The sequence below is a fragment of the Pinus tabuliformis genome, chromosome 9, assembly GCF_031772625.1.
Source record: "Pinus tabuliformis cultivar Carrire ecotype Pingquan chromosome 9, CPIR1, whole genome shotgun sequence".
Taxonomy (NCBI): Eukaryota; Viridiplantae; Streptophyta; class Pinopsida; order Pinales; family Pinaceae; genus Pinus; species Pinus tabuliformis.
In genome coordinates this window covers 726,802,725-726,828,847 of record NC_142307.1, presented here as the reverse complement: position 1 = coordinate 726,828,847, position 26,123 = coordinate 726,802,725, and the positions used below count along the sequence as shown (strand labels likewise).

The 26,123-nt window shown below is 37.0% G+C and overlaps 2 protein-coding genes and 1 pseudogene across 3 annotated transcripts; all 3 read left to right on the top strand.

Moving 5' to 3' along the window:
• The first annotated feature begins 5,038 nt into the window (after positions 1 to 5,038).
• Positions 5,039 to 7,322, top strand: LOC149150757 (leucine-rich repeat receptor-like protein kinase TDR). The gene is made up of 2 exons (XM_089441172.1): positions 5,039 to 5,990; positions 6,862 to 7,322. Exons 1-2 carry the CDS (start codon positions 5,411 to 5,413, stop codon positions 7,287 to 7,289), a joined length of 1,008 nt encoding a protein of 335 aa, XP_089297298.1. The 5' UTR covers positions 5,039 to 5,410; the 3' UTR covers positions 7,290 to 7,322.
• A 6,699-nt stretch (positions 7,323 to 14,021) lies between these two features.
• On the top strand, positions 14,022 to 21,932 carry LOC149150755 (ran-binding protein 1 homolog b-like). The gene is made up of 3 exons (XM_089445690.1): positions 14,022 to 14,138; positions 14,298 to 14,423; positions 21,603 to 21,932. The coding sequence occupies exons 1-3, from the start codon at positions 14,096 to 14,098 to the stop codon at positions 21,614 to 21,616; spliced, it is 183 nt and encodes a 60-aa protein (XP_089301816.1). The 5' UTR covers positions 14,022 to 14,095; the 3' UTR covers positions 21,617 to 21,932.
• Positions 17,204 to 17,876, top strand: LOC149150756 (ran-binding protein 1 homolog c pseudogene; annotated as a pseudogene). The gene is made up of 3 exons (XR_016262461.1): positions 17,204 to 17,242; positions 17,348 to 17,498; positions 17,658 to 17,876. The product of XR_016262461.1 is annotated as a ran-binding protein 1 homolog c pseudogene (transcript).
• Positions 21,933 to 26,123: the final 4,191 nt, after the last annotated feature.

Sequence of the window (26,123 nt, the reverse complement as noted above, 5' to 3'; positions counted from 1 at the left end):
TGCATACTTATCCTCTATGCACTTGCATTTAAGAATGACAACCATAACATGACATTACCATATCTATATGCCAACAACATGACACACTCCAACCAATAAGATGGACAATTACATTATTAAGAGTTACAAAACCATATTGCCATCTGAAACCAACATTTAATCAAACAACATTTGACAACACTATAGTGATTACATTTGTAATTACACTTTATCGAAAATATCAATAAAAAATTCTTATCATATTACTGTATAAATATTGCATTTAATAGAAGCTAGATGAACTTTGTTAGTCCCAAACTTTGCTTTGACTTGAAATCAACTTTTCTCCACTTAAGTGTCTCTAAGCCACCTTAATTATCAAGTAAATATATCATCTAGCAAGTGTTATAGAAATGAGGTGGATTCAATCCACTTATGTGTGGTCATAAATAGTATTTCAATTGCCTTACATGTTCAACAACTGCCTCCAAATGCTGTACGACTACCTCGAAGTACCAAATAAAACAATCATGAGATGTTGGAAATATTTATCATGGATATACTACCATAGGAGTACTATCACATGGAGTCTTATGCCCAAACATTCCCTAGTCTCAACCTGTCCTTATATATGCATGTTTAGGAGCTCTTGTCCCAGCTCGTCGGCAGGGTTTGTATTCGCCAATAAAGAGTAGAACGAGGTAAGGGCGAACTAGCTATCCCCTGAACCATTCCCCCGACCAACCAATTGTTAGGCTCACAACCCGGCTAGGCAAGGTCAAGTTTAGGAACAACCTAGCTAGGCGAAGTGAGAGAGTACCGTAGTTAAGCGCTGCAGGGTCAAAGAGAGAAGGTGAAGGGTTGGATGCCTCACCGATCAATGGGCTAAAGTAGGGGTTGGGTGCTTTGTCAAGCCCCCCCGCTTCTTATTCACCAGTGTCGTGTCGAGAGCAAGGAACATTCTAGCAAATTCAATATTAAGCATCAATTTGCGATGAAACAGGGGATTCCTCTATAATCGGCTATGGGCTTATCTAGAAGGGCACCTCCTAGCCTTATGACTGGCATCTACACCTCCTTCCTTCCATATGCTAAGGTCAATGGTGAAGTGGGTCTAATCTCTTGCTATGGAACTTCATGCATGGACAAGGAATCAATATCTACCTACTATGCCAAGGGGACTATTAGAAGGGTACTAAATAGGACTAAAGACTATTGGCTATTGGAATGGCTAAGTTATACTAGATCTAGATCTTTATCTCGGTAGAGAAGAGAGTAAAGAAGTGAAACGTAGAGATGCGAGTATCATATGTCTAGATGAGTATAATATGTATAGAGCTCGAAGAGAATGAAATTCTCTGAGAGCTAGCCATGGCTCAAAGAGCCTCTTTTTAGTTGTTGAATTTAATGTCGACTTCTTTCTCCTTTCCCTTATTTCCTCTCTCTTATTCTTTTTTCTTTTCTCCTTTCTCTTATTCCCCTGTCCTTTCCCCCATCTCCCTACCCGTACCCCACCCTCGCCCGGATGGCCCTCAAGCGTGCCTTCCCCTATCCTCGCCCTATGATCGCTTACCGCTTATCTTTTTTCTTGAACTCGTACCTTTGATGGCTCCTCTGGAGAGCGTTCCGTTCTCCTGCAGTGCCGCCCCTTACCTCTTTCAGAGTAAGATAGACTTCTTTCTTCAAACAAGTAACAGTTGTTCGAAAAAAAAGAACAACCAACAACACCCAAAGTACTCATACCGACTTTCTCTCCTACCGAGCTGAAGCAAAGCGTAGGTAACCGACTTTCTTTCTCTCGATACGGAAACGAAGAGAAGCGTAGGTAACCGACTTTCTTTCTCTCCTACCGAAGGTAACTACCAAAGGTAGGCATTCATCTACTGAAGGGAGGACGACAGGTAACTGACTTTCTTTCTCTCGATACGACAACACAACTACCAAAGGTAGGCATTCTTTCCGGCATCTTTCCAACTCTTGCTCTTACCTCTCTTTCCAAAGGAAGGAAGGGGGGTGTGGGGGGAAGGAAGGATCAGCTTCCTTCCCACCGCCAATGAAGGAAGGGGGTTGTAAGGAAAATATTATTAGTGCCAAATGAAAATTTATGTTAGGGATGCTTTCACATAGTTAGTTTTGTAATTATTATAAACATCACATACATAACAACCACAAATAAAAAAAGTATGTAATATATAAGAACAAAACTAATGAAGTTGTTAGTACTAAAATGAGGCATATACTATCACATGTAATCTTAGATATACTTAGTGTGAAACACCATGACATCAATGTCTGAGCAATTTGTAAATGTGCAACAAGGGCTCAATAGGGGGCTAATATTTATTTGATACTCACGTTCTTGGCTTTGTTGCTTCATTTCAAGGAAGGAGGACACTATTGAATTATTTCAATTACATGGTTCACACCTTCCAAGTATTAGTTAACTTGCCTAAAAAGGTTCCTAACACAAGTGATCAATGCAAATATCACCCATAGGCTACTTTTGTTCACAAAACTTAACTCTCCCACTTTATTTTTGTAAAGACCCACTAATTCAAGTGTAGCCATGGTAGTTGATGCACAACCTCATGTGCACCAAAAAAATCCCATAACCAACCTCCTCGAACCAAGCTTACCCTTCCACTCCTAACACCAAAATGTGCAACACTTATCATAGGGTCCAAGGGGTATTGTCCTTGGTGGCCTCTCATCACTATTGATAACTAGGGTTGAAATGTCACACCCCATGCTTGTGAAACATCTACATCACTTGGCACATTGAATTCCATCCATGCGCACCAAGTTCTAATATGCATGCATGCTTATCCTATATCTGCTTATATTTAGGAATGCCAACCATGACATAACCATTACAATATCTTTCTTCTTATTCTTCTTCTTCTTATTACTATAGAAAAAAAGGACCCTTTTTTTATTCACGAGGAAGAAAAAAAGCACAAACATTGACAAAAAGATTGTAACTTCTGTCATTACAATGGGTTGCCAGAAGACAAGGCATCACGACCCAGAAGAAGAGAAAAATAAGTTGTTGTAAAACCAGGGTTTTACAATTTTTTTTCTTCTGCAAATTATAAGACTGACTAGAAATGACAATAGCATGCAACCAAAAATTGTAGAAAGTGTATTATACAACCACGAAGAGGGCCCTACTATGAGAAAAACGAAGACAGTGACTAGAAACGACATTAGCCTGTAACCAAAAATTCCCGAAAGTGTATTATACAACCATGAAGAGGCCCCTGTCAAGAGAAAAAGAAAGACATTGTATTTGAGGCTAATTGAAAGCTGAATGTAGACTCACTTGAAATTTATAGTAAGCTAGTTGATAACTAATTGAAAATTTGACTTAAAGCTAATCCATATTAGTATATGGGCATCGAATGAGAACTTTGAACTGGGTTGCCAACTAATTCATCATAATATATGTAACCTGTCTCCAGACAAATAATTCTTTTTTAGAGAGAATCTACAGTTTTATTTAGCTCCCTATGGATGTGATGGAAATTGATTTCCTAGAAGTGGTTCTTTAACTCCACAATTTTGCTTTTCCAGGAGGATAAACTTATAACTTCCAACTATGCTTTACTGTCATTTTTTTTTGGCTCCATTACAATATTTGTATGTCAACAACATGGCACACTACAACCAAGAAGATGAACAATTACATCATTAAGAGTTACAAAACCATCTTGCCATCGAATAACCAACATTAATTAAACAACCATTTAACAACATAATAGCAATTACACTATATATATATAGATCACATTACACGTATAAATACCGCATTTCAATAGAAGTTAGATGAATTGCGCTAGTCCAAAAGTTTTGCTTTGACTTGAAATTAAACTCTTCTTCACTTTGTGATTTTTGTGTTATCCACTAGCATAGACCCATCTTAAATATAGATATAATATGAGCGGAGAGGGATCCAATTTCTTCATTGGCAATTATTTTTTATGAGCAAACATTATTTAAATGTTTTGTATTTTTTTTTTATAAATTTATTTTGGCCGACACTAGCAAATTTTCAACTTTGATGATGGACAAACATCGCTGTAACCATACTAGGCTGTAGAGTGAGCTTGGCATATTCATATTATTTTCATCCTCAACATTGAGGATTGTGTAAAGCTCAGTGGAAGATGCCCCTTGGAATGATGGACAAACATGGCTGTAACCATACTAGGCTGTAGAGTGAGCTTGGCATATTCATATTATTTTCATCCTCAACATCGAGGATTGTGTAAAGCTCAGTGGAAGATGCCCCTTAGAATAGTTTTGATGCCCCCAAAATGACTTCCATTCTCAACCCCTCCCCATGACATTTGAACTTAAGACCTCGTAACAACTAAACCCCATACAAACCAACTACCCTACAACTTATCATGGATCAACCACAACAATACTTATTATAATAATTTAAAACCAATATTTCTAATTACGCCGTAAGGCGTTTCCCTCTGAAATGAACTCCCCCAAATGCCTTTCTGTCATAATCTTAACCGTTAGATCTTTTGTTAGACGATTGAACAAAAATCAACCGTCTGATTTAATAAAAAATGTTTTAAAACATTAAAAATATTTAAAAACGTTCCACTTTCCACTTGACATCTGTGCGCCGAGCATGGGAAACATGAACGTATATGCCTGTAATAGCAACAAGAAAACCGTAGAAAAGAAAATATAAGGGGGCGAAGAAGGGAAAAATCGAAAGTATGTACAGGTGGGTTGAGCAGATTTGCCACTGGGTATCATCAAGATTGCCACTGGGCATCATCGAGATTGCATGTTTCGATCACCCATTCAGCGACTATCGGTGGGCCTTTCCATTTTGTTGTCAAAAAAATTACCTCCGATTCGAACGCAGACAAATTGATTCGAAACCCACTCAGCCATTGGCATTCCCTCCTTTTTTTCGAGGCTTGGATCAAATTTCTCTTATCTGCTCTGTACTAGGTGAATTGGGTCTCAGCCATAATCGAGCTTTGGGTTTCAGTCATAATCGAGCTTTGGGTTTCAGTTATAATCGAGCTTTGAAATCTGCAGAAAGGAGGTTATTGAGAGAAGAATAAGTGGATTTGCAGGTTGCTGCCAATTTGATGATTTTGATTGAATGTGCTAATTAACATAATGGCAGAATAGGGAAAATCGAGCTTGGGAGCTTGTCTTTTATTTATATTCAGCTTGATTATATATATATTTTAGTTCGGGTGAAGCGGCATCATGGTGCAGGGAGCAATTTAGGGCAGCTTTTATGATAACAATAATAAGAACTGAACCTTGTTTTTGGGCCTGGATTTAACCGTGGTGGAAATGGAGCCGGGTTTTAGGAGAGAGTTTTTAGCAATCATGGCTAGCGATCTTATGACTAAATATCACAGAAGAACATCCTGAAAACCCTTGGAAGATGACCTCATTCCAGCGTCTCAGCTTCACAACAGAAGATATTTTGGAGAGCTTGAAGCCTGATAACATGATTGGCATTGGAGCAGCCGGTACAGTTTACAGGGTTGAAAGGCCGGGGGGTCATGTCATAGCTGTGAAGAAGCTACGGTGGGTGGAGAAAGAGAAAGAGGGAGGGAAACGAAAGAAAGGGGTATTAGCAGAGGTAGAAGTCCTGGGAAATGTTAGGCACAGAAACATAGCTAAATTGTTGGGTTGTTGCTCCGGCAATGAGGAGACTCTTCTTCTTTATGAATACATGCCTAATGGAAGTTTGGCTGACCTCTTGCACGGGAGAAAGGAAGAGAACATGCTCACTAAGTGGATGACAAGATACAATATTGCAGTTGGAGTGGCTCTGGGCTTATGCTATCTTCATCAAGATTGTCGTCCTGCCATTGTACACAGAGATGTTAAGCCTAGCAATATATTGCTTGATTCTGACATGACTGCAAGGGTTGCAGATTTTGGAGTTGCAAAGCTGATTCGAACTGGTTCGGAGGCCATGTCTTCTGTTATTGGCTCCTATGGCTACATTGCTCCAGGTAAAGTAGTTTCAAACTTCAGAACTATAAGTGGTCATTCTTTTTATGGTAACATTAATTTTCTTTTCAGAAACCATATACATTCTAACATCTTAGGATATAGCTTGTTCTTGAATGATACTCTGTCCATCCATTTTATGTTACATGATTGTCTCTGATGTGAGCAATTTACCTACAAAGTGTCTAACATCTTAGGTTACTCCATCAATCCATTCTATGTCAACATGGTTATCTTTGGTGTGAACAATATACTTGCAAAGTGTCTAACATCGTAGTTTATACTTTGTTCTTGAATGATACTCCATCAATCCATTTTATGTTAACATGATTGTCTCTGATGTGAATAATTTACTTACAAAGTGAGTTAGGATGGTCTAAGTGCATTTTTCTTTCAGTTTCATGATTGTTTACCCTGGAAAATCTAAGAATACAAAAGGAGAATCTTGTATTGGTTTTACATCCCTAAAGCATTAAGATTAGCTGAACACAAAAGTAAAAGGGAATCGGTTTTAGATACTGTTTGGATTTGAAGAAGGAATTCAGAAATATGAGTATTCTCAGATCAGACAACCTTATGGAAAAGGTCTTATTATTTTTATGTATTTGTAAGTTAGTTTGTGTATCAGATTCTCAGTGATTGATGGGTATGGAGTTATGTTTTAGCCCAGCTTAGTTCAAAATCCTAAATTTGCTATAAGGTAGCATTCATTGTTTTCTACATAGCCAATCAAATTCTTACACAGATTTTCTCTTGTAATATATATCTGAAAGTTATATGTTAAACCTAGCACAGACTTGTACTGTTTCATTAATTGAGGATGGTAGCAATCTATTAAGTCCATGAGTCTATGCATCTTTTGGATTTGTGCAGAATATGCCTACACACTTCAAGTCTTTGAGAAAAGTGACATATACAGCTTTGGGGTGGTCCTCTTAGAGCTCTTGACTGGAAGACAGCCAATGGATCCAGAATTTGGAGAAGGTGTCAACATTGTGGACTGGGTCAAGGAAAGAGTTCAGACCAAGGAAGGGATGGAAAAGATCTTAGATCAAAGTGTTAGAGTTCCAAGTTTCTCAGTCAAGGAAGAGATGATGCTGGTCCTCAGAGTGGCTCTCCTCTGCACTAGTAGGTCTCCAATCAACCGACCATCGATGAGAGATGTTGTTTCAATGTTATCAGAAGCCCACCCCAAAAGCAAAGCAGCCCTTGACTCCCAATCCTTGCAACAACACAGGTCCCATTCTTCATCTCAGCCAGACAGTCCACCACGCTGTTCTAAGGAAGGAAGCCAACATTAAATATGTTTCCATTGAAGTAATCGTTGTTGGGTATGTTCGTGTTATGAGCTTTTTGGTGATGATCGACATATGTTTATTTTATCAGACTTTTTGCAATACCAGCTACCATGCAATTAGCAGTATTCCTGCTTATTTTACAAGACCTTTTGCAGTATCAGTAATTTTCCATTTCCAATTTGGAGATCTTGAAACATTTTGCAGTACCTGCAATTTGTTATTTGCCATTTGCAGATCTTGAGACATCAATAATTTTTGTTATTGATTATATTTCCTATTTATTTTATAAGAAAGAACAGTATTCCTACTTAATTTCTTATTTTACAAAACTTATTTGCAATTTGCATATATTGAAACCATCAGTAATTTTTTATTTCTTATTTTATAAAACCTATTTGCAATTTGCATATATGGAAACTTGTAATTTTTTATTTCTTATTACTTATGATTATGCACTCTACAATTCTGTGACCAGCTGAATGTCAAGCAATTGAACCGCGATTTAAATCCTATTTTTTCAGCAATAAGTACTATACTTTGTCTTTATTTAGTGTAGAGAACCAAGCACTTATTCTACTCATCTATAGAAGGGACAATGGTTGTTTGCCTATGAGGTATAAGGAAATCCTATCAGATGTTTTGTATTTTCGTATGGAATTGAATCATACTCCTGCACACTGTAACATTCATATATATCGACCTGTAGAGGCTTTAATAACGCCTGGTATTCTGGTTAGTGATTTTATTGGACCTCATGTGCATATCCTACATGCACAGGATGGACTATTCATATGTTACAGGGTATTATTCTTATTATTTAGGGTGCACATCTTCAGGTGCTCAAGAACGATTACTAGAACAGTCAGTTAATTCTGCAATTTAAAGGATGAAAAAGGAGGTTATAGGAGTCTAGTTTTGGTTCTCATCCACAATGTCACACTAGTCTGCCTGGGCATGGTTCTCATGGTTTAATAGTGACTTGAGGAGTCATAATACCACAGATCACTAAACACGAACAGCTAAGGTAGCCCAAGGACAATAGCCATCTTTACACATTAATTAAAAATAAAGTGGGTCTTTACAAAAAAGATATTATATGTGCACTATCTGGTATTGGGATGGCTGGAACTCAGGAGGATCCTGTTCTTACACGGGCAGTAGAGGATCCTGTTCTTAGATGCCATGGGCTCTTAAAATGATCCTAATGCAGTTTCATTGTTTATTAATATTCCCATTCTTTTTTATATGCTTGACCCTGCAGGAAGGCGAAGCTGTACAGGTTTGACAAGGATGGGAATCAATGGAAGGAGCGTGGTGTAGGAACAGTAAAGTTTCTTAAGCACAAGGATACTACAAAGGTTCGGCTGGTCATGAGGCAATCCAAGACATTGAAAATATGTGCAAACCATTTAAGTATGTAAATTTGTTTGTTTGTTTTTTTTTTTGTAATTTCCCCCCTGAGATTGTAATAGCTTATCTTACGTCCAAGTTTTAAGAGGCTTTCTGTGCCGAGAATTTGTGTTGATCCTTATTATCTGGATTATATTGTTTTTTTTTTTTTGCCTTGCAGTTCATTCCCCAATGTCACTTCAGGAGCACGCAGGTAGTGATAAAACTTGGGTCTGGCATGCAACTGATTTCTCAGATGGGGAACTGAAGGAAGAACTCTTCTGCATTCGTCTTGGCTCTGTAGACAGTGAGCACTGTTCTTAGACTCTTCTAATCCTTGTTATGATCTTTTCTTTCTGTCTTGTATTTTTCTTTGATAAAATCAATGTTTGAGTACCTATATTCTTGGATCATTTCATTGAAGGGTTGATTTTGCATATGTTCTTAGGATGCTTTTGTGCAGATTATAGTGGGTTGGTACGGGATCCCCCTCCCCAAACACCCTATTAGCATAGTTAAGACTTGAGTTTAGGGTGGCTTTAATTATCTCTGGTAATAGCAAATGATACGGAGGATTGTGCATAACCCACCCCCTTTTTGATTCCAATAAGCAGAGGTGGTCACTATGGTAATCCGATTTCAATTTGTAGTTAGAAAATGGGGTCACAACTTTCCATATTTTTTGTTTTGTTTTGTCTTTTTACATCAAACAATAGTATATTTATTAGAACCATAGTCAACTAAACAAACAGGAAGCAATTTATTTGACAGGTGGAAGAAGTGATAGGCTTAGAGCAATTGAATTGTAGGCCATGCTTCTTGACAAATTGATGAACAGATGTCTCCTTACTTGAGATTTAGGTTGGCACCATGGCACCATCCTGTCCATCATTATACACTAATCTTGTCATTATCTTCTTCACTGTGAATGACTGGCCTGTTCCCTGCAAATAGATATGGGCATAGAGGAGCCAATCCAAGAACAATAATCTCTAGCACAAGACAATATTAATGATCTAAATACCTAATCCTGAAGCTTGAGTTTGATTTTTCTCTACTGGTTCTGAATCTTTGATTGAGAATCTCCCACTCGTCATTATCAAACCTTCTCCTTCATCATTGGCATCAGCTGCACTGCTGAGGTACTTTGGTTGGTTGTCATTGGACTTGAGAGCTTGAATTTTCAAATGATTATAGTAACAGACAGCCAGAAAAGCCAGTCCACACCCACTCAAGTTTATGACTGTAACCTTTTCATTTATTACAGACAAAGATTATGTTATGAGCAGCCAGTCCTTGACAAGACCAGCAACATTCATAGTCAAGGCTAAAGTCTTTCCTATCAGAAGAAACACTGCAAGATTAAGAGCCAAGGCACAAGCAGAAATGTCATGTAATCCAAACCAAAGGAAGAGACCCTGATTATCAGAAATGGGTATTCTACTAAGGCCCAGGGGGTGCTGAGAAAAACAAGGCAACAAGGAGCAACAAAGATGTGATGGGATTCAACTTAATCCCTTTTGATGTTCGTGTAATTTGTATGAGAACCAATTGGGTAGTCTCACATGCAACTGCACTTAACTGGAGAATCACCTCCCATGCATTCATCTTGGCCTCCCCATAAGCTGAAATAGTAACTCCAATGGATATGGCCAACATATTGGCCTCGGGCTCACCTTTATAAGCTTCTTTCTTCAGGGAAACCACAATCAAATACACAACAATGGGAATTAGAGCTTTCAGCATTTGAAATAATGATACTGAGAGGAAAACATAGGCATAATTTGAAAACCAAAGACCCAAAGAATACACTTATCAATACTATGGGTTCAACGAGCTTGAAGACTCTTACAATAGCAACAGCCAGTGTTGAGTAGAAGCCCATGTGAATCATGGTGGGACTGATCACACTAAAGTTGTCAAGCAATGGCAACTCCAATGGATATGGCTAACATATTGGCCATGGCCTCACCTTTATAATATTCTTTCTTCAGGGGAACTGCAATCGAATGCATATCAAATGGGCACAAGAGCTTTCAACATTTGAAATATCGATACTTTGAGAGACATGCACCAAGGGCTGCATCATTTAGGATTTGTACTCAGTTTAGGTGTCATATTCAAGGGGAAGTTGTTATGCTTTCCACCACTTCATAGATTGTTAGAGTGATGAAACAAAAGAGGCTCCCTCTTGAGGCTAGATTATGTCATTCATATCAACTGTGTTGTTGATGTCCTAGCTCAGCCAGGTCTTGCCAAAACTCTGTTGAGGTTCAAAATTTATTATAAACTGAAATGTCTTCACAAGAATTGACCTCATAAAATGCCATAATCACAAGATATGCCATACATGGCTGTGATTATGGCTCGCAATACCCTTAGACTTTGAGCAATGAGGCTAGCAACATCACTTATGATTATGCACTCTACAATTCTGTGACCAGCTGAATGTCAAGCAATTGAACCGCGATTTAAATCCTATTTTTCAGCAATAAGTACTATACTTTGTCTTTATTTAGTGTAGAGAACCAAGCACTTATTCTACTCATATATAGAAGGGATAATGGTTGTTTGCCTATGAGGTATAAGGAAATCCTATCAGATGTTTTGTATTTTCGTATGGAATTGAATCATACTCCTGCACACTGTAACATTCATATATATCAACCTGTAGAGGCTTTAATAACACCTGGTATTCTGGTTAGTGATTTTATTGGACCTCGTGTGCATATCCTACATGCACAGGATGGACTATTCATATGTTACAGGGTATTATTCTTATTATTTAGGGTGCACATCTTCAGGTGCTCAAGAACGATTACTAGAATAGTCAATTAATTCTGCAATTTAAAGGATGAAAAAGGAGGTTATAGGAGTCTAGTTTTGGTTCTCATCCACAATGTCACACTAGTCTGCCTGGGCATGGTTCTCATGGTTTAATAGTGACTTGAGGAGTCATAATACCACAGATCACTAAACACGAACAGCTAAGGTAGCCCAAGGACAATAGCCATCTTTACACATTAATTAAAAATAAAGTGGGTCTTTACAAAAAAGATATTATATGTGCACTATCTGGTATTGGGATGGCTGGAACTCAGGAGGATCCTGTTCTTACACGGGCAGTAGAGGATCTTGTTCTTAGATGCCATGGGCTCTTAAAATGATCCTAATGCAGTTTCATTGTTTATTAATATTCCCATTGGTTTTACATCCCTAAAGCATTAAGATTAGCTGAACACAAAAGTAAAAGGGAATCGGTTTTAGCTACTGTTTGGATTTGAAGAAGGAATTCAGAAATATGAGTATTCTCAGATCAGACAACCTTATGGAAAAGGTCTTATTATTTTTATGTATTTGTAAGTTAGTTTGTGTATCAGATTCTCAGTGATTGATGGGTATGGAGTTATGTTTTAGCCCAGCTTAGTTCAAAATCCTAAATTTGCTATAAGGTAGCATTCATTGTTTTCTACATAGCCAATCAAATTCTTACACAGATTTTCTCTTGTAATATATATCTGAAAGTTATATGTTAAACCTAGCACAGACTTGTACTGTTTCATTAATTGAGGATGGTAGCAATCTATTAAGTCCATGAGTCTATGCATCTTTTGGATTTGTGCAGAATATGCCTACACACTTCAAGTCTTTGAGAAAAGTGACATATACAGCTTTGGGGTGGTCCTCTTAGAGCTCTTGACTGGAAGACAGCCAATGGATCCAGAATTTGGAGAAGGTGTCAACATTGTGGACTGGGTCAAGGAAAGAGTTCAGACCAAGGAAGGGATGGAAAAGATCTTAGATCAAAGTGTTAGAGTTCCAAGTTTCTCAGTCAAGGAAGAGATGATGCTGGTCCTCAGAGTGGCTCTCCTCTGCACTAGTAGGTCTCCAATCAACCGACCATCGATGAGAGATGTTGTTTCAATGTTATCAGAAGACCACCCCAAAAGCAAAGCAACCCTTGACTCCCAATCCTTGCAACAACATAGGTCCCATTCTTCATCTCAGCCAGATAGTCCACCACGTTGTTCTAAGGAAGGAAGCCAACATTAAATATGTTTCCATTGAAGTAATCGTTGTTGGGTATGTTCGTGTTATGAGCTTTTTGGTGATGATCGACATATGTTTATTTTATCAGACTTTTTGCAATACCAGCTACCATGCAATTAGCAGTATTCCTGCATATTTTACAAGACCTTTTGCAGTATCAGTAATTTGCTATTTCCAATTTGGAGATCTTGAAACATTTTGCAGTACCTGCAATTTGTTATTTGCCATTTGCAGATCTTGAGACATCAATAATTTTTCTTATTGATTATATTTCCTATTTATTTTATAAGAAAGAACAATATTCCTACTTAATTTCTTATTTTACAAAACTTATTTGCAATTTGCATATATTGAAACCATCTGTAATTTTTTATTTCTTATTTTATAAAACCTATTTGCAATTTGCATATATGGAAAATTGTAATTTTTTATTTCTTATTACTTATGATTATGCACTCTACAATTCTGTGACCAGCTGAATGTCAAGCAATTGAACCGCGATTTAAATCCTATTTTTTCAGCAATAAGTACTATACTTTGTCTTTATTTAGTGTAGAGAACCAAGCACTTATTCTACTCATCTATAGAAGGGACAATGGTTGTTTGCCTATGAGGTATAAGGAAATCCTATCAGATGTTTTGTATTTTCGTATGGAATTGAATCATACTCCTGCACACTGTAACATTCATATATATCAACCTGTAGAGGCTTTAATAACACCTGGTATTCTGGTTAGTGATTTTATTGGACCTCATGTGCATATCCTACATGCACAGGATGGACTATTCATATGTTACAGGGTATTATTCTTATTATTTAGGGTGCACATCTTCAGGTGCTCAAGAACGATTACTAGAACAGTCAGTTAATTCCGCAATTTAAAGGATGAAAAAGGAGGTTATAGGAGTCTAGTTTTGGTTCTCATCCACAATGTCACACTAGTCTGCCTGGGCATGGTTCTCATGGTTTAATAGTGACTTGAGGAGTCATAATACCACAGATCACTAAACACGAACAACTAAGGTAGCCCAAGGACAATAGCCATCTTTACACAATAATTAAAAATAAAGTGGGTCTTTACAAAAAAGATATTATATGTGCACTATCTGGTATTGGGATGGCTGGAACTCAGGAGGATCCTGTTCTTACACGGGCAGTAGAGGATCTTGTTCTTAGATGCCATGGGCTCTTAAAATGATCCTAACGCAGTTTCATTGTTTATTAATATTCCCATTCTTTTTTATATGCTTGACCCTGCAGGAAGGCGAAGCTGTACATGTTTGACAAGGATGGGAATCAATGTAAGGAGCGTGGTGTAGGAACAGTAAAGTTTCTTAAGCACAAGAATACTACAAAGGTTCGGCTGGTCATGAGGCAATCCAAGACATTGAAAATATGTGCAAACCATTTAAGTATGTAAATTTGTTTGTTTGTTTTTTTTTTGTAATTTCCCCCCTGAGATTGTAATAGCTTATCTTACGTCCAAGTTTTAAGAGGCTTTCTGTGCCGAGAATTTGTGTTGATCCTTATTATCTGGATTATATTGTTTTTTTTTTTTTTTTGCCTTGCAGTTCATTCCCCAATGTCACTTCAGGAGCACGCAGGTAGTGATAAAACTTGGGTCTGGCATGCAACTGATTTCTCAGATGGGGAACTGAAGGAAGAACTCTTCTGCATTCGTCTTGGCTCTGTAGACAGTGAGCACTGTTCTTAGACTCTTCTAATCCTTGTTATAATCTTTTCTTTCTGTCTTGTATTTTTCTTTGATAAAATCAATGTTTGAGTACCTATATGCTTGGATCATTTCATTGAAGGGTTGATTTTGCATATGTTCTTAGGATGATTTTGTGCAGATTATAGTGGGTTGGTAAGGGATCCCCCTCCCCAAACACCCTATCAGCATAGTTAAGACTTGAGTTTAGGGTGGCTTTAATTATCTCTGGTAATAGCAAATGATACGGAGGATTGTGCATAACCCACCCCCTTTTTGATTCCAATAAGCAGAGGTGGTCACTATGGTAATCCGATTTCAATTTGTAGTTAGAAAATGGGGTCACAACTTTCCATATTTTTTGTTTTGTTTTGTCTTTTTACGTCAAACAATAGTATATTTATTAGAACCATAGTCAACTAAACAAACAGGAAACAATTTATTTGACAGGTGGAAGAAGTGATAGGCTTAGAGCAATTGAATTGTAGGCCATGCTTCTTGACAAATTGATGAACAGATGTCTCCTTACTTGAGATTTAGGTTGGCACCATGGCACCATCCTGTCCATCATTATACACTAATCTTGTCATTATCTTCTTCACTGTGAATGACTGGCATGTTCCCTGCAAATAGATCTGGGCATAGAGGAGCCAATCCAAGAACAGTAATCTCTAGCACAAGACAATATTAATGATCTAAATACCTAATCCTGAAGCTTGAGTTTGATTTTTCTCTACTGGTTCTGAATCTCTGATTGAGAATCTCCCACTCGTCATTATCAAACCTTCTCCTTCATCATTGGCATCAGCTGCACTGCTGAGGTACTTTGGTTGGTTGTCATTGGACTTGAGAGCTTGAAGTTTCAAATGATTATAGTAACAGACAGCCAGAAAAGCCAGTCCACACCCACTCAAGTTTATGACTGTAACCTTTTCATTTATTACAGACAAAGATTATGTTATGAGCAGCCAGTCCTTGATAAGACCAGCAACATTCATAGTCAAGGCTGAAGTCTTTCCTATCAGAAGAAACACTGCAAGATTAAGATCCAAGGCACAAGCAGAAATGTCATGTAATCCAAATCAAAGGAAGAGACCCTGATTATCAGAAATGGGTATTCTACTAAGGCCCAGGGGTTGCTGAGAAAAGCAAGGCAACAAGGAGCAACAAAGATGTGATGGGATTCAACTTAATCCCTTTTGATGTTCTTGTAATTTGTATGAGAACCAATTGGGTAGTCTCACATGCAACTGCACTTACCTGGAGAATCACCTCCCATGCATTCATCTTGGCCTCCCCATAAGCTGAAATAGTAACTCCAATGGATATGGCCAACATATTGGCCTCGGGCTCACCTTTATAAGCTTCTTTCTTCAGGGAAACCACAATCAAATACACAACAATGGGAATTAGAGCTTTCAGCATTTGAAACAATGATACTGAGAGGAAAACATAGGCAGAATTTGAAAACCAGAGACCCAAAGAATACACTTATCAATACTATGGGTTCAACGAGCTTGAAGACTCTTACAATAGCAACAGCCAGTGTTGAGTAGAAGCCCATGTGAATCATGGTGGGACTGATCACACTAAAGTTGTCAAGCAATGGCAACTCCAATGGATATGGCTAACATATTGGCCATGGCCTCACCTTTATAAGATTCTTTCTTCAGGGGAACTGCAATCGAATGCATATCAAATGGGCATAAGAGCTTTCAACATTTGAAATATCGATACTTTGAGAGACATGCACCAAGGGCTGCATCATTTAGGATTTGTACTCAGTTTAGGTGTCATATTCAAGGGGAAGTTGTTATGCTTTCCACTACTTCATATATTGTTAGAGTGATGAAACAAAAGAGGCTCCCTCTTGAGGCTAGATTATGTCATTCATATCAGCTGTGTTGTTGATCTCCTAGCTCAGCCAGGTCTTGCCAAAACTCTGTTGAGGTTCAAAATTTATTATAAATGGAAATGTCTTCACAAGAATTGACCTCATAAAATGCCATAATCACAAGATATGCCATACATGGCTGTGATTATGGCTCGCAAGACCCTTAGACTTTGAGCAATGAGGCTAGCAACATCACTTATGATTATGCACTCTACAATTCTGTGACCAGCTGAATGTCAAGCAATTGAACCGCGATTTAAATCCTATTTTGTCAGCAATATGTACTATACTTTGTCTTTATTTAGTGTAGAGAACCAAGCACTTATTCTACTCATCTATAGAAGGGACAATGGTTGTTTGCCTATGAGGTATAAGGAAATCCTATCAGATGTTTTGTATTTTCGTATGGAATTGAATCATACTCCTGCACAATGTAACATTCATATATATCAACCTGTAGAGGCTTTAATAACACCTGGTATTCTGGTTAGTGATTTTATTGGACCTCATGTGCATATACTACATGCACAGGATGGACTATTCATATGTTACAGGGTATTATTCTTATTATTTAGGGTGCACATCTTCAGGTGCTCAAGAACGATTACTAGAACAGTCAGTTAATTCTGCAATTTAAAGGATGAAAAAGGAGGTTATAGGAGTCTAGTTTTGGTTCTCATCCACAATGTCACACTAGTCTGCCTGGGCATGGTTCTCATGGTTTAATAGTGACTTGAGGAGTCATAATACCATAGATCACTAAACACGAACAGCTAAGGTAGCCCAAGGACAATAGCCATCTTTACACATTAATTAAAAATAAAGTGGGTCTTTACAAAAAAGATATTATATGTGCACTATCTGGTATTGGGATGGCTGGAACTCAGGAGGATCCTGTTCTTACACGGGCAGTAGAGGATCCTATTCTTAGATGCCATGGGCTCTTAAAATGATCCTAATGCAGTTTCATTGTTTATTAATATTCCCATTCTATTTTATATGCTTGACCCTGCAAGAAGGCGAAGCTGTACAGGTTTGACAAGGATGGGAATCAATGTAAGGAGCGTGGTGTAGGAACAGTAAAGTTTCTTAAGCACAAGGATACTACAAAGGTTCGGCTGGTCATGAGGCAATCCAAGACATTGAAAATATGTGCAAACCATTTAAGTATGTAAATTTGTTTGTTTGTTTTTTTTTTTGTGTAATTTCCCCCCTGAGATTGTAATAGCTTATCTTACGTCCAAGTTTTAAGAGGCTTTCTGTGCCGAGAATTTGTGTTGATCCTTATTATCTGGATTATATTGTTTTTCTTTTTTTGCCTTGCAGTTCATTCCCCAATGTCACTTCAGGAGCACGCAGGTAGTGATAAAACTTGGGTCTGGCATGCAACTGATTTCTCAGATGGGGAACTGAAGGAAGAACTCTTCTGCATTCGTCTTGGCTCTGTAGACAATGAGCACTGTTCTTAGACTCTTCTAATCCTTGTTATGATCTTTTCTTTCTGTCTTGTATTTTTCTTTGATAAAATCAATGTTTGAGTACCTATATTCTTGGATCATTTCATTGAAGGGTTGATTTTGCATATGTTCTTAGGATGATTTTGTGCAGATTATAGTGGGTTGGTAAGGGATCCCCCTCCCCAAACACCCTATCAGCATAGTTAAGACTTGAGTTTAGGGTGGCTTTAATTATCTCTGGTAATAGCAAATGATACGGAGGATTGTGCATAACCCACCCCCTTTTTGATTCCAATAAGCAGAGGTGGTCACTATGGTAATCCGATTTCAATTTGTAGTTAGAAAATGGGGTCACAACTTTCCATATATTTTGTTTTGTTTTGTATTTTTACATCAAACAATAGTATATTTATTAGAACCATAGTCAACTAAACAAACAGGAAACAATTTATTTGACAGGTGGAAGAAGTGATAGGCTTAGAGCAATTGAATTGTAGGCCATGCTTCTTGACAAATTGATGAACAGATGCCTCCTTACTTGAGATTTAGGTTGGCACCATGGCACCATCCTGTCCATCATTATACACTAATCTTGTCATTATCTTCTTCACTGTGAATGACTGGCCTATTCCCTGCAAATAGATCTGGGCATAGAGGAGCCAATCCAAGAACAATAATCTCTAGCACAAGACAATATTAATGATCTAAATACCTAATCCTGAAGCTTGAGTTTGATTTTTCTCTACTGGTTCTGAATCTCTGATTGAGAATCTCCCACTCATCATTATCAAACCTTCTCCTTCATCATTGGCATCAGCTGCACTGCTGAGGTACTTTGGTTGGTTGTCATTGGACTTGACAGCTTGAAGTTTCAAATGATTATAGTAACAGACAGCCAGAAAAGCCAGTCCACACCCACTCAAGTTTATGACTATAACCTTTTCATTTATTACAGACAAAGATTATGTTATGAGCAGCTAGTCCTTGACAAGACCAACAACATTCATAGTCAAGGCTGAAGTCTTTCCTATCAGAAGAAACACTGAAAGATTAAGAGCCAAGGCACAAGCAGAAATGTCATGTAATCCAAATCAAAGGAAGAGACCCTAATTATCAGAAATGGGTATTCTACTAAGGCCCAGGGGGTGCTGAGAAAAACAAGGCAACAAGGAGCAACAAAGATGTGATGGGATTCAACTTAATCCCTTTTGATGTTCGTGGAATTTGTATGAGAACCAATTGGGTAGTCTCACATGCAACTGCACTTAACTGGAGAATCACCTCCCATGCATTCATCTTGTCCTCCCCATAAGCTGAAATAGTAACTCCAATGGATATGGCCAACATATTGGCCTCAGGCTCACCTTTATAAGCTTCTTTCTTTAGGGAAACCACAATCAAATACACAACAATTGGAATTAGAGCTTTCAGCATTTGAAATAATGATACTGAGAGGAAAACATAGGCAGAATTTGAAAACCAGAGACCCAAAGAATACACTTATCAATACTATGGGTTCAACGAGCTTGAAGACTCTTACAATAGCAATAGCTAGTGTTGAGTAGAAGCCCATGTGAATCATGGTGGGACTGATCACACTAAAGTTGTCAAGCAATGGCAACTCCAATGGATATGGCTAACATATTGGCCATGGCCTCACCTTTATAAGATTCTTTCTTCAGGGGAACTGCAATCGAATGCATATCAAATTGGCACAAGAGCTTTCAACATTTGAAATATCGATACTTTGAGAGACATGCACCAAGGGCTGCATCATTTAGGATTTGTACTCAGTTTAGGTGTCATATTCAAGGGGAAGTGGTTATGCTTTCCACCACTTCATATATTGTTAGAGTGATGAAACAAAAGAGGCTCCCTCTTGAGGCTAGATTATGTCATTCATATCAGCTGTGTTGTTGATGTCCTATCTCAGCCAGGTCTTGCCAAAACTCTGTTGAGGTTCAAAATTATTATAAACTGAAATGTCTTCACAAGAATTGACCTCATAAAATGCCATAATCACAAGATATGCCATACATGGCTGTGATTATGGCTCACAAGACCCTTAGACTTTGAGCAATGAGGCTCGCAACATCACTTATGATTATGCACTCTACAATTCTGTGACCAGCTGAATGTCAAGCAATTGAACCGCGATTTAAATCCTATTTTGTCAGCAATAAGTACTATACTTTGTCTTTATTTAGTGTAGAGAACCAAGCACTTATTCTGCTCATCTATAGAAGGGACAATGGTTGTTTGCCTATGAGGTATAAGGAAATCCTATCAGATGTTTTGTATTTTCGTATGGAATTGAATCATACTCCTGCACACTGTAACATTCATATATATCAACCTGTAGAGGCTTTAATAACACCTGGTATTCTGGTTAGTGATTTTATTGGACCTCATGTGCATATCCTACATGCACAGGATGGACTATTCATATGTTACAGGGTATTATTCCTATTATTTAGGGTGCACATCTTCAGGTGCTCAAGAACGATTACTAGAACAGTTAGTTAATTATGCAATTTAAAGGATGAAAAAGGAGGTTATAGGAGTCTAGTTTTTGTTCTCATCCACAATGTCACACTAGTCTGCCTGGGCATGGTTCTCATGGTTTAATAGTGACTTGAGGAGTCATAATACCACAGATCACTAAACACGAACAACTAAGGTAGCCCAAGGACAATAGCCATCTTTACACATTAATTAACAGGTCTTACATTAATTATCCTAGGGGGTTTTAATACTTCCAAATGCTTAAAAAATAGTTAGCAGAGCATTCACATTACACATTCCAACAATCTTTTCTATAAACCAACCAAATGCAGTCAGGAGAGCCCTCCTTTTAAACTATACAACCTTATTGTTAGTATGATCAACCTTGTTTTAATATATAGTGTGACAAACCGTATGTGACAGGCAGGTGAAAAACTTTTCTCGCAATTGACTAAGCGACGTCCTGCGAGCCAGACTTGAGACGGAAACCCTCGTCAGAAGTATATGCTTGGCTCATTTCCAAACAAATGAAGAGTCAATGAGGTTTTGTGTAATCACTTCTGGTATTGTATTGGGTTATTGTTAGTTCAGCGATAATTGGATTCGGATTCTCATTGAGTGAGTTGTTCTGCTTTCTCAATTTGAGAGGGTTTGTTTGGAGGGAAAAACGAAAGAGGACATACAAGAATAGTGAGGGGAAAGATGCAGAGGAAGAGGATTGAGAATATCGCCAGCAGGCAGGCTACATTTTCCAAACGTAGGTGGATTGCTGAAGAAAGCTTACGAGCTCTCAGTGCTCTGCACTGTAGAAGTTGAACTTGTGATTTTCTCCCCAGCAGGAAAGCTCTATGAACTGTTTTTTAGTGCAAATCCTACTATTTTGATTCTAATAATCATGGCTATGCAAACCTCATGAGACTCTTACTAATAAGCCCGGTGGTGCAAGCCCTAGTAAGCTCGATGTTGAAAAACTTAGTGTAAAACCTCCAGATCGCTGGTTTTGTTGTAGTGCTTATTGGAGAGTATATAAAAAGTTTCACACCTTTTTATGAGATATGGGAGGAAAACATGTTAAAGATTTTTAATAAATATAAAATTTCCAAAATGATGCTAGTTACGTGTGATTCTTTTTTCATTGTTTGTGATTATGAAAAATGAAACTCAATGTTTTTTCATTAGTGCACACATATTTCAGGAGATGATGATTATGTAACAAGGTTTTTTCATTTTATGGTTAACATTGTATAACAAAAACATGTGTTGTGTTATGTAATTAATACTAACATGTAATATTGATTTTTTTTGTCAGAATGCTATAGGTAATGATTGCCAAGACGATGATCCAAATTATGTTCAACATATATCAGGAGATGATGAGGATGAGGATGAGGATGATGGTGGTGAAGGAGGAGATGATGATGATAGTTGCGGTGTTGGTGATGATGTGGATCAGAGTAATGAGGATGGTCAAGATGATCATGAGGATGATCTTGGTGGTGGTAGCTAGGCATGCACATGCATTGTTTTTTATGAAGAAATTATTGTGTAGAATGACATTGTTATGTTTAGATGGGTGTTGTGAATTTACCCTATATCAATGAGACATTTTGATTTTGTAATCATACGATGAGTTTGATTTATGTATGTTGTTAATTTATCGTAGAATAACGATATTCATGAAATATTTTGATTTGTTAATCATATTTGAATTTTACTTGTTTTGATTAAAAATAATACTGATTTTATTAGTATTATGTTGCTATTTTATACATGTTTTGAAAATTGTTAATGACACATTGTTATTTTTTTGGATGGATGTTGTCAATTTCTCTTAAATTTCTTTACAAATGATTTTGAATTGTGATATCTGCTTTAATGATATTTAGAAACTATCATATATTTCACTATGAATCTATAAAGGGGGTCATATATGTAAAGAAAAATATACTCTATATAAGAAGTCAAATGCGGATGTAACCATGGATGCAAAATTGAAAGTAAAATTGGATGTTAAACTAGGAATTAATACAAAATGCAAACAATTGACATACAAAGTGTTTTAAATTAGAAGTGAAAAATTGTGCAATAGTTGATACAAAGAAGGGAACAAAACATGGCATACAAAAGGATATCAAATTGGGCAAAAACAAGGACACATAAATGGGCACCAAATTAGATGCAAAAAAAAACAACAACTAGATGTAAAATAAGATGCAAAGTTGAGCGTCAAAAAGAAGCAAAAAACTTACAAATTAATATGCCTAATGATGATGCAAATAATGGTGTAAATTTGGGATGCAAACGTGGGTGTAAAAAAGGAAAAAAAAAGATGTAAGAAAAGACATAAAACAAGATGCAAAATGGGGCTGAAAAAAGGTGAAACCAAGGATGCCATATTGGATGTAAAAAATGATTCCTAATCACATGCAAATTTAGGCTCGAACTCAGACACAAAATTATATGCAAATGTGGACACAAAATGAGGCAAAAAAAGATGCAAATTTGGATGGTGAAAACGATGTAAAACTAGACACCAAAAAAATGCAAAATTGGATGAAAAAGTCGCTGTAAATAATGGTGCAACATTGGACACAAGTAGACACAAAAAAATGGTGCAAAAAGGGGCATAAAATAGCTTAAAATTGGATGCAAAACATGGTGCAAAAACAAATACAAAAGTAGACGTAAAAAATGGCTCTAAATTGAATGTACCATTAGACACAAAATAAGATGCAAAGGTGGACACAACACATGACTCAACATAAGATGCAAATATAAATGAAAATTTGGATGCTCAAAATGATGTAACATTAGATGAAAGAAATGGTGTTAAAAATGATGCAAAATTGGATGAAACAAATGACGCAAAATATGGTGCAAAATGAGATGGGAAAAATGGAGACAAATCAAACGTAAATGTGGATGTAAAAAATGGTCCAAAAAAAAGTGCAAAAATGGGCACAAAAATGGATGCAAAATTTGGTGCTAAATCAAATTCAACACATGGTGCAAAGATAGGCACCAAAGCTGGTGCAAAAATAGAAGCAAAAACTAGTGTAAGACTAGATACAAAACCTGGCGTAAGACTAGATGCAAAAACTGACACAAAATGGATGCATAAAAAGACGTTAAATTGGATTCAAAATACAGTGTAAACTTGATGCAAATGATGGTGCAAAAATGGAAGCAAAGAATGACACAAAATAGGAAGCAAAAGAGAATGAAAAATAGATGCAAAAAATGACACAAAACTAGAAGCAAAACCTGTCATAAAATAAGATGCAAATCTTGGTTCAAAATTTGACGCAAAAAATGATGCATAGTTTGGTGTAAAAAATGATGCAAAATCTAGCGTGAAAAAAGATGCAAAATTAGGTGCAAAAAGGGACGCTTTAAAAATTGTACAATATAGCCAGATTTACTACCAGGTTGCCCATCACAATTACAAAAAAAATGCACTAAAATCTGGCACTAATTCTGGCGCAAATCGTTGGTTTTGTTGTAGTGATCAAATACCAAAGTATGATTACAAACATAATGGAAATAAGACTAGCTTAGGGGATGGTAGCTTATCTATGAGAAGAGCTGTGTTGGCTACTTGCCTATGAACTGTGTTATAATGAGGCTCAAAGACCCATTTATTATGGAGAAACAATGGAAAACCCTAAACATCCAAAAACCTAACCCTAGGAGATGAAGCAGCAAACAATGGCCTCCTTTTGGGTAAATTGGTACATCAACTTCCCAGGCTCGTAACTTTGGCATATGATGTCTGTTTGACACGCACAATACCTCATTAGAAAGATATATCCAAGGAATACAACATGGTCTAAGGCCTTTTTTGTCCCCTATTTTCCTAAAAAATGTTGTTTAGAGCCTCAAAATGGCTCCGGATGTTCAGGACCCAAGAAATTGCCAAAAATAGTAAATTGTGCTACAATTAATGAAACTGAAAAATTGAAAGGGACTGTGGTGGGGGTCCAAATGGAACAAGCAAGTGGCCACCCACATCCACCTAGATTAGATAAACTATGGTCATTCATTATCAAACATTGCATTTTGACAAAGATGGTCTCAATATGAAAATCAATCATGGTCAACCATGGACATCTCATTGTGACAAGGTTTGTGTCAATATGAAATTAAACCATTGTCAAGCATGTTTATTTTATCATTTATAATATTTATGTTGGGGTTTATAATATTAATCGCTAGGGTTTAATATTATTCCCTTCAGTTTATAATCCCCTTGGTTTTTTATATTAATTCCTTGGGTTTATAATATGAGTCCCTTGGGTTTATTAGCCTAAGCGTTCATATTCCAAGGACAACCATGGTCAACCATGGTCCAATGTGAAATTGTGACAAATATTTTATGAATATGAAAATCAACCATGGTTAACCATCATCAACCTTGGCCAATTATTGTCAACCATGGTAAACTATGGTCAACAATGGTCAACTATGGTTGACCATGGTTAACCATGGTGGACCATGGTTGACCATGGTCCAAAACCACTTGGTGACAAAGGTTTTCTGAATATGAAAATCAATCATGGTCAACTATGGTGAACAATTTTCCAACATCATATTATGAAAAAGATTGTCTCAATATGTAAATCAACAATTGTCAACCATGGTCAACCATTGTAAACCATGTTTACTTTAGCATTTATAATATTTATCATTGGAATCCTATACCTTGTTTTATGATATTTATATTAGTGTTTATCATACATTTTTCTCGATATGAAAATCAGTCACGGTCAACCCTGCTCAATCATGGGCAACCATGGTCCAACGTCACATTACAACAAATATTGTCACATTATGAATATAAACCATGGTCAACCATGGTCCAATGTCGCATTGTGACACAAATTGTCTCAATATCAAAACCAAATGTGTTCAACAATGGTCCAACATCGCATTGTGACAAGGATTGTCACAATATAAAAATCAACGATGGTCAACGATGTTTATTTGAGGGTTTATATACCTTGGTTTTATAGTATTAATCCCTTGGCCTTAATATTCTTCCCTTGTTTTTATAATATCAAACCCTTGGGTTTATTAATCTAAGGATTCATATTTCTAGGCTATAGTTTTATTCATATGGTTTATAAGATTTATCCTAGGGTTCAATATAAATCCTTTTGTTTTTAATCATAGTCAAACATGGTTCAACATCCAATTGTGACAACGTTTGTCTCAATATGAAAATCAACCATGGTCCAATGTTGCATTGTGACAAAGATTCTGTCAATATGAAAGTCAATGATGGTCAATCATGGTCAACCAATGTCCAACATCGCATTCTGACAAATATTTTCTCAATATGAAAATCAATCAGCATCGACCATGGTCAACCATGTTTGTTTTAGGGCTTATAATATTTATCTTAGGGTTTATATACTTTGGCTTTACCATATTAATCCCTTGGGTTTAATATTATTCCTTTGCATTTTTAGTATTAATATCTTGGGTTTATTAGTTCCGTGGGTTCATAATATCAATCCTGTTGGTTTAGTAATCTAAAGGTTCATATTCCTAGTGTATAATATTAATCCTAGGATATAATATAAATCTATTTGATTAATAGTATGAATATTTATTATATTATTATTATTATTATTATTTGTTGTGGTTCACGGACACCTTCGTCAGTGGGTGGTCACTACGTCCATGGAAAATCTGGGCTGATCGATCCCGAACGGAATCTAGCCCCGCGGCCCACTAGCAAGGACTAACCCCAAGGGCTTTGGGTAGAATGGATCCTGTGACCTCCCGAACGATGAGGCATTGATTTTGATCAACTGAGCTAACCCTG

Excerpts from the sequence above, each read along its gene's own strand:
- LOC149150757 (XM_089441172.1), top strand. The coding sequence starts at position 5,411 with ATGACCTCATTCCAGCGTCTCAGCTTCACAACAGAAGATATTTTGGAG. Across the intron at positions 5,991-6,861 it reads CTATGGCTACATTGCTCCAG|AATATGCCTACACACTTCAA; the intron begins GTAAAGTAGTTT and ends GGATTTGTGCAG.
- LOC149150755 (XM_089445690.1), top strand. The coding sequence starts at position 14,096 with ATGAGGCAATCCAAGACATTGAAAATATGTGCAAACCATTTAA. Across the intron at positions 14,139-14,297 it reads AATATGTGCAAACCATTTAA|TTCATTCCCCAATGTCACTT; the intron begins GTATGTAAATTT and ends TTTGCCTTGCAG.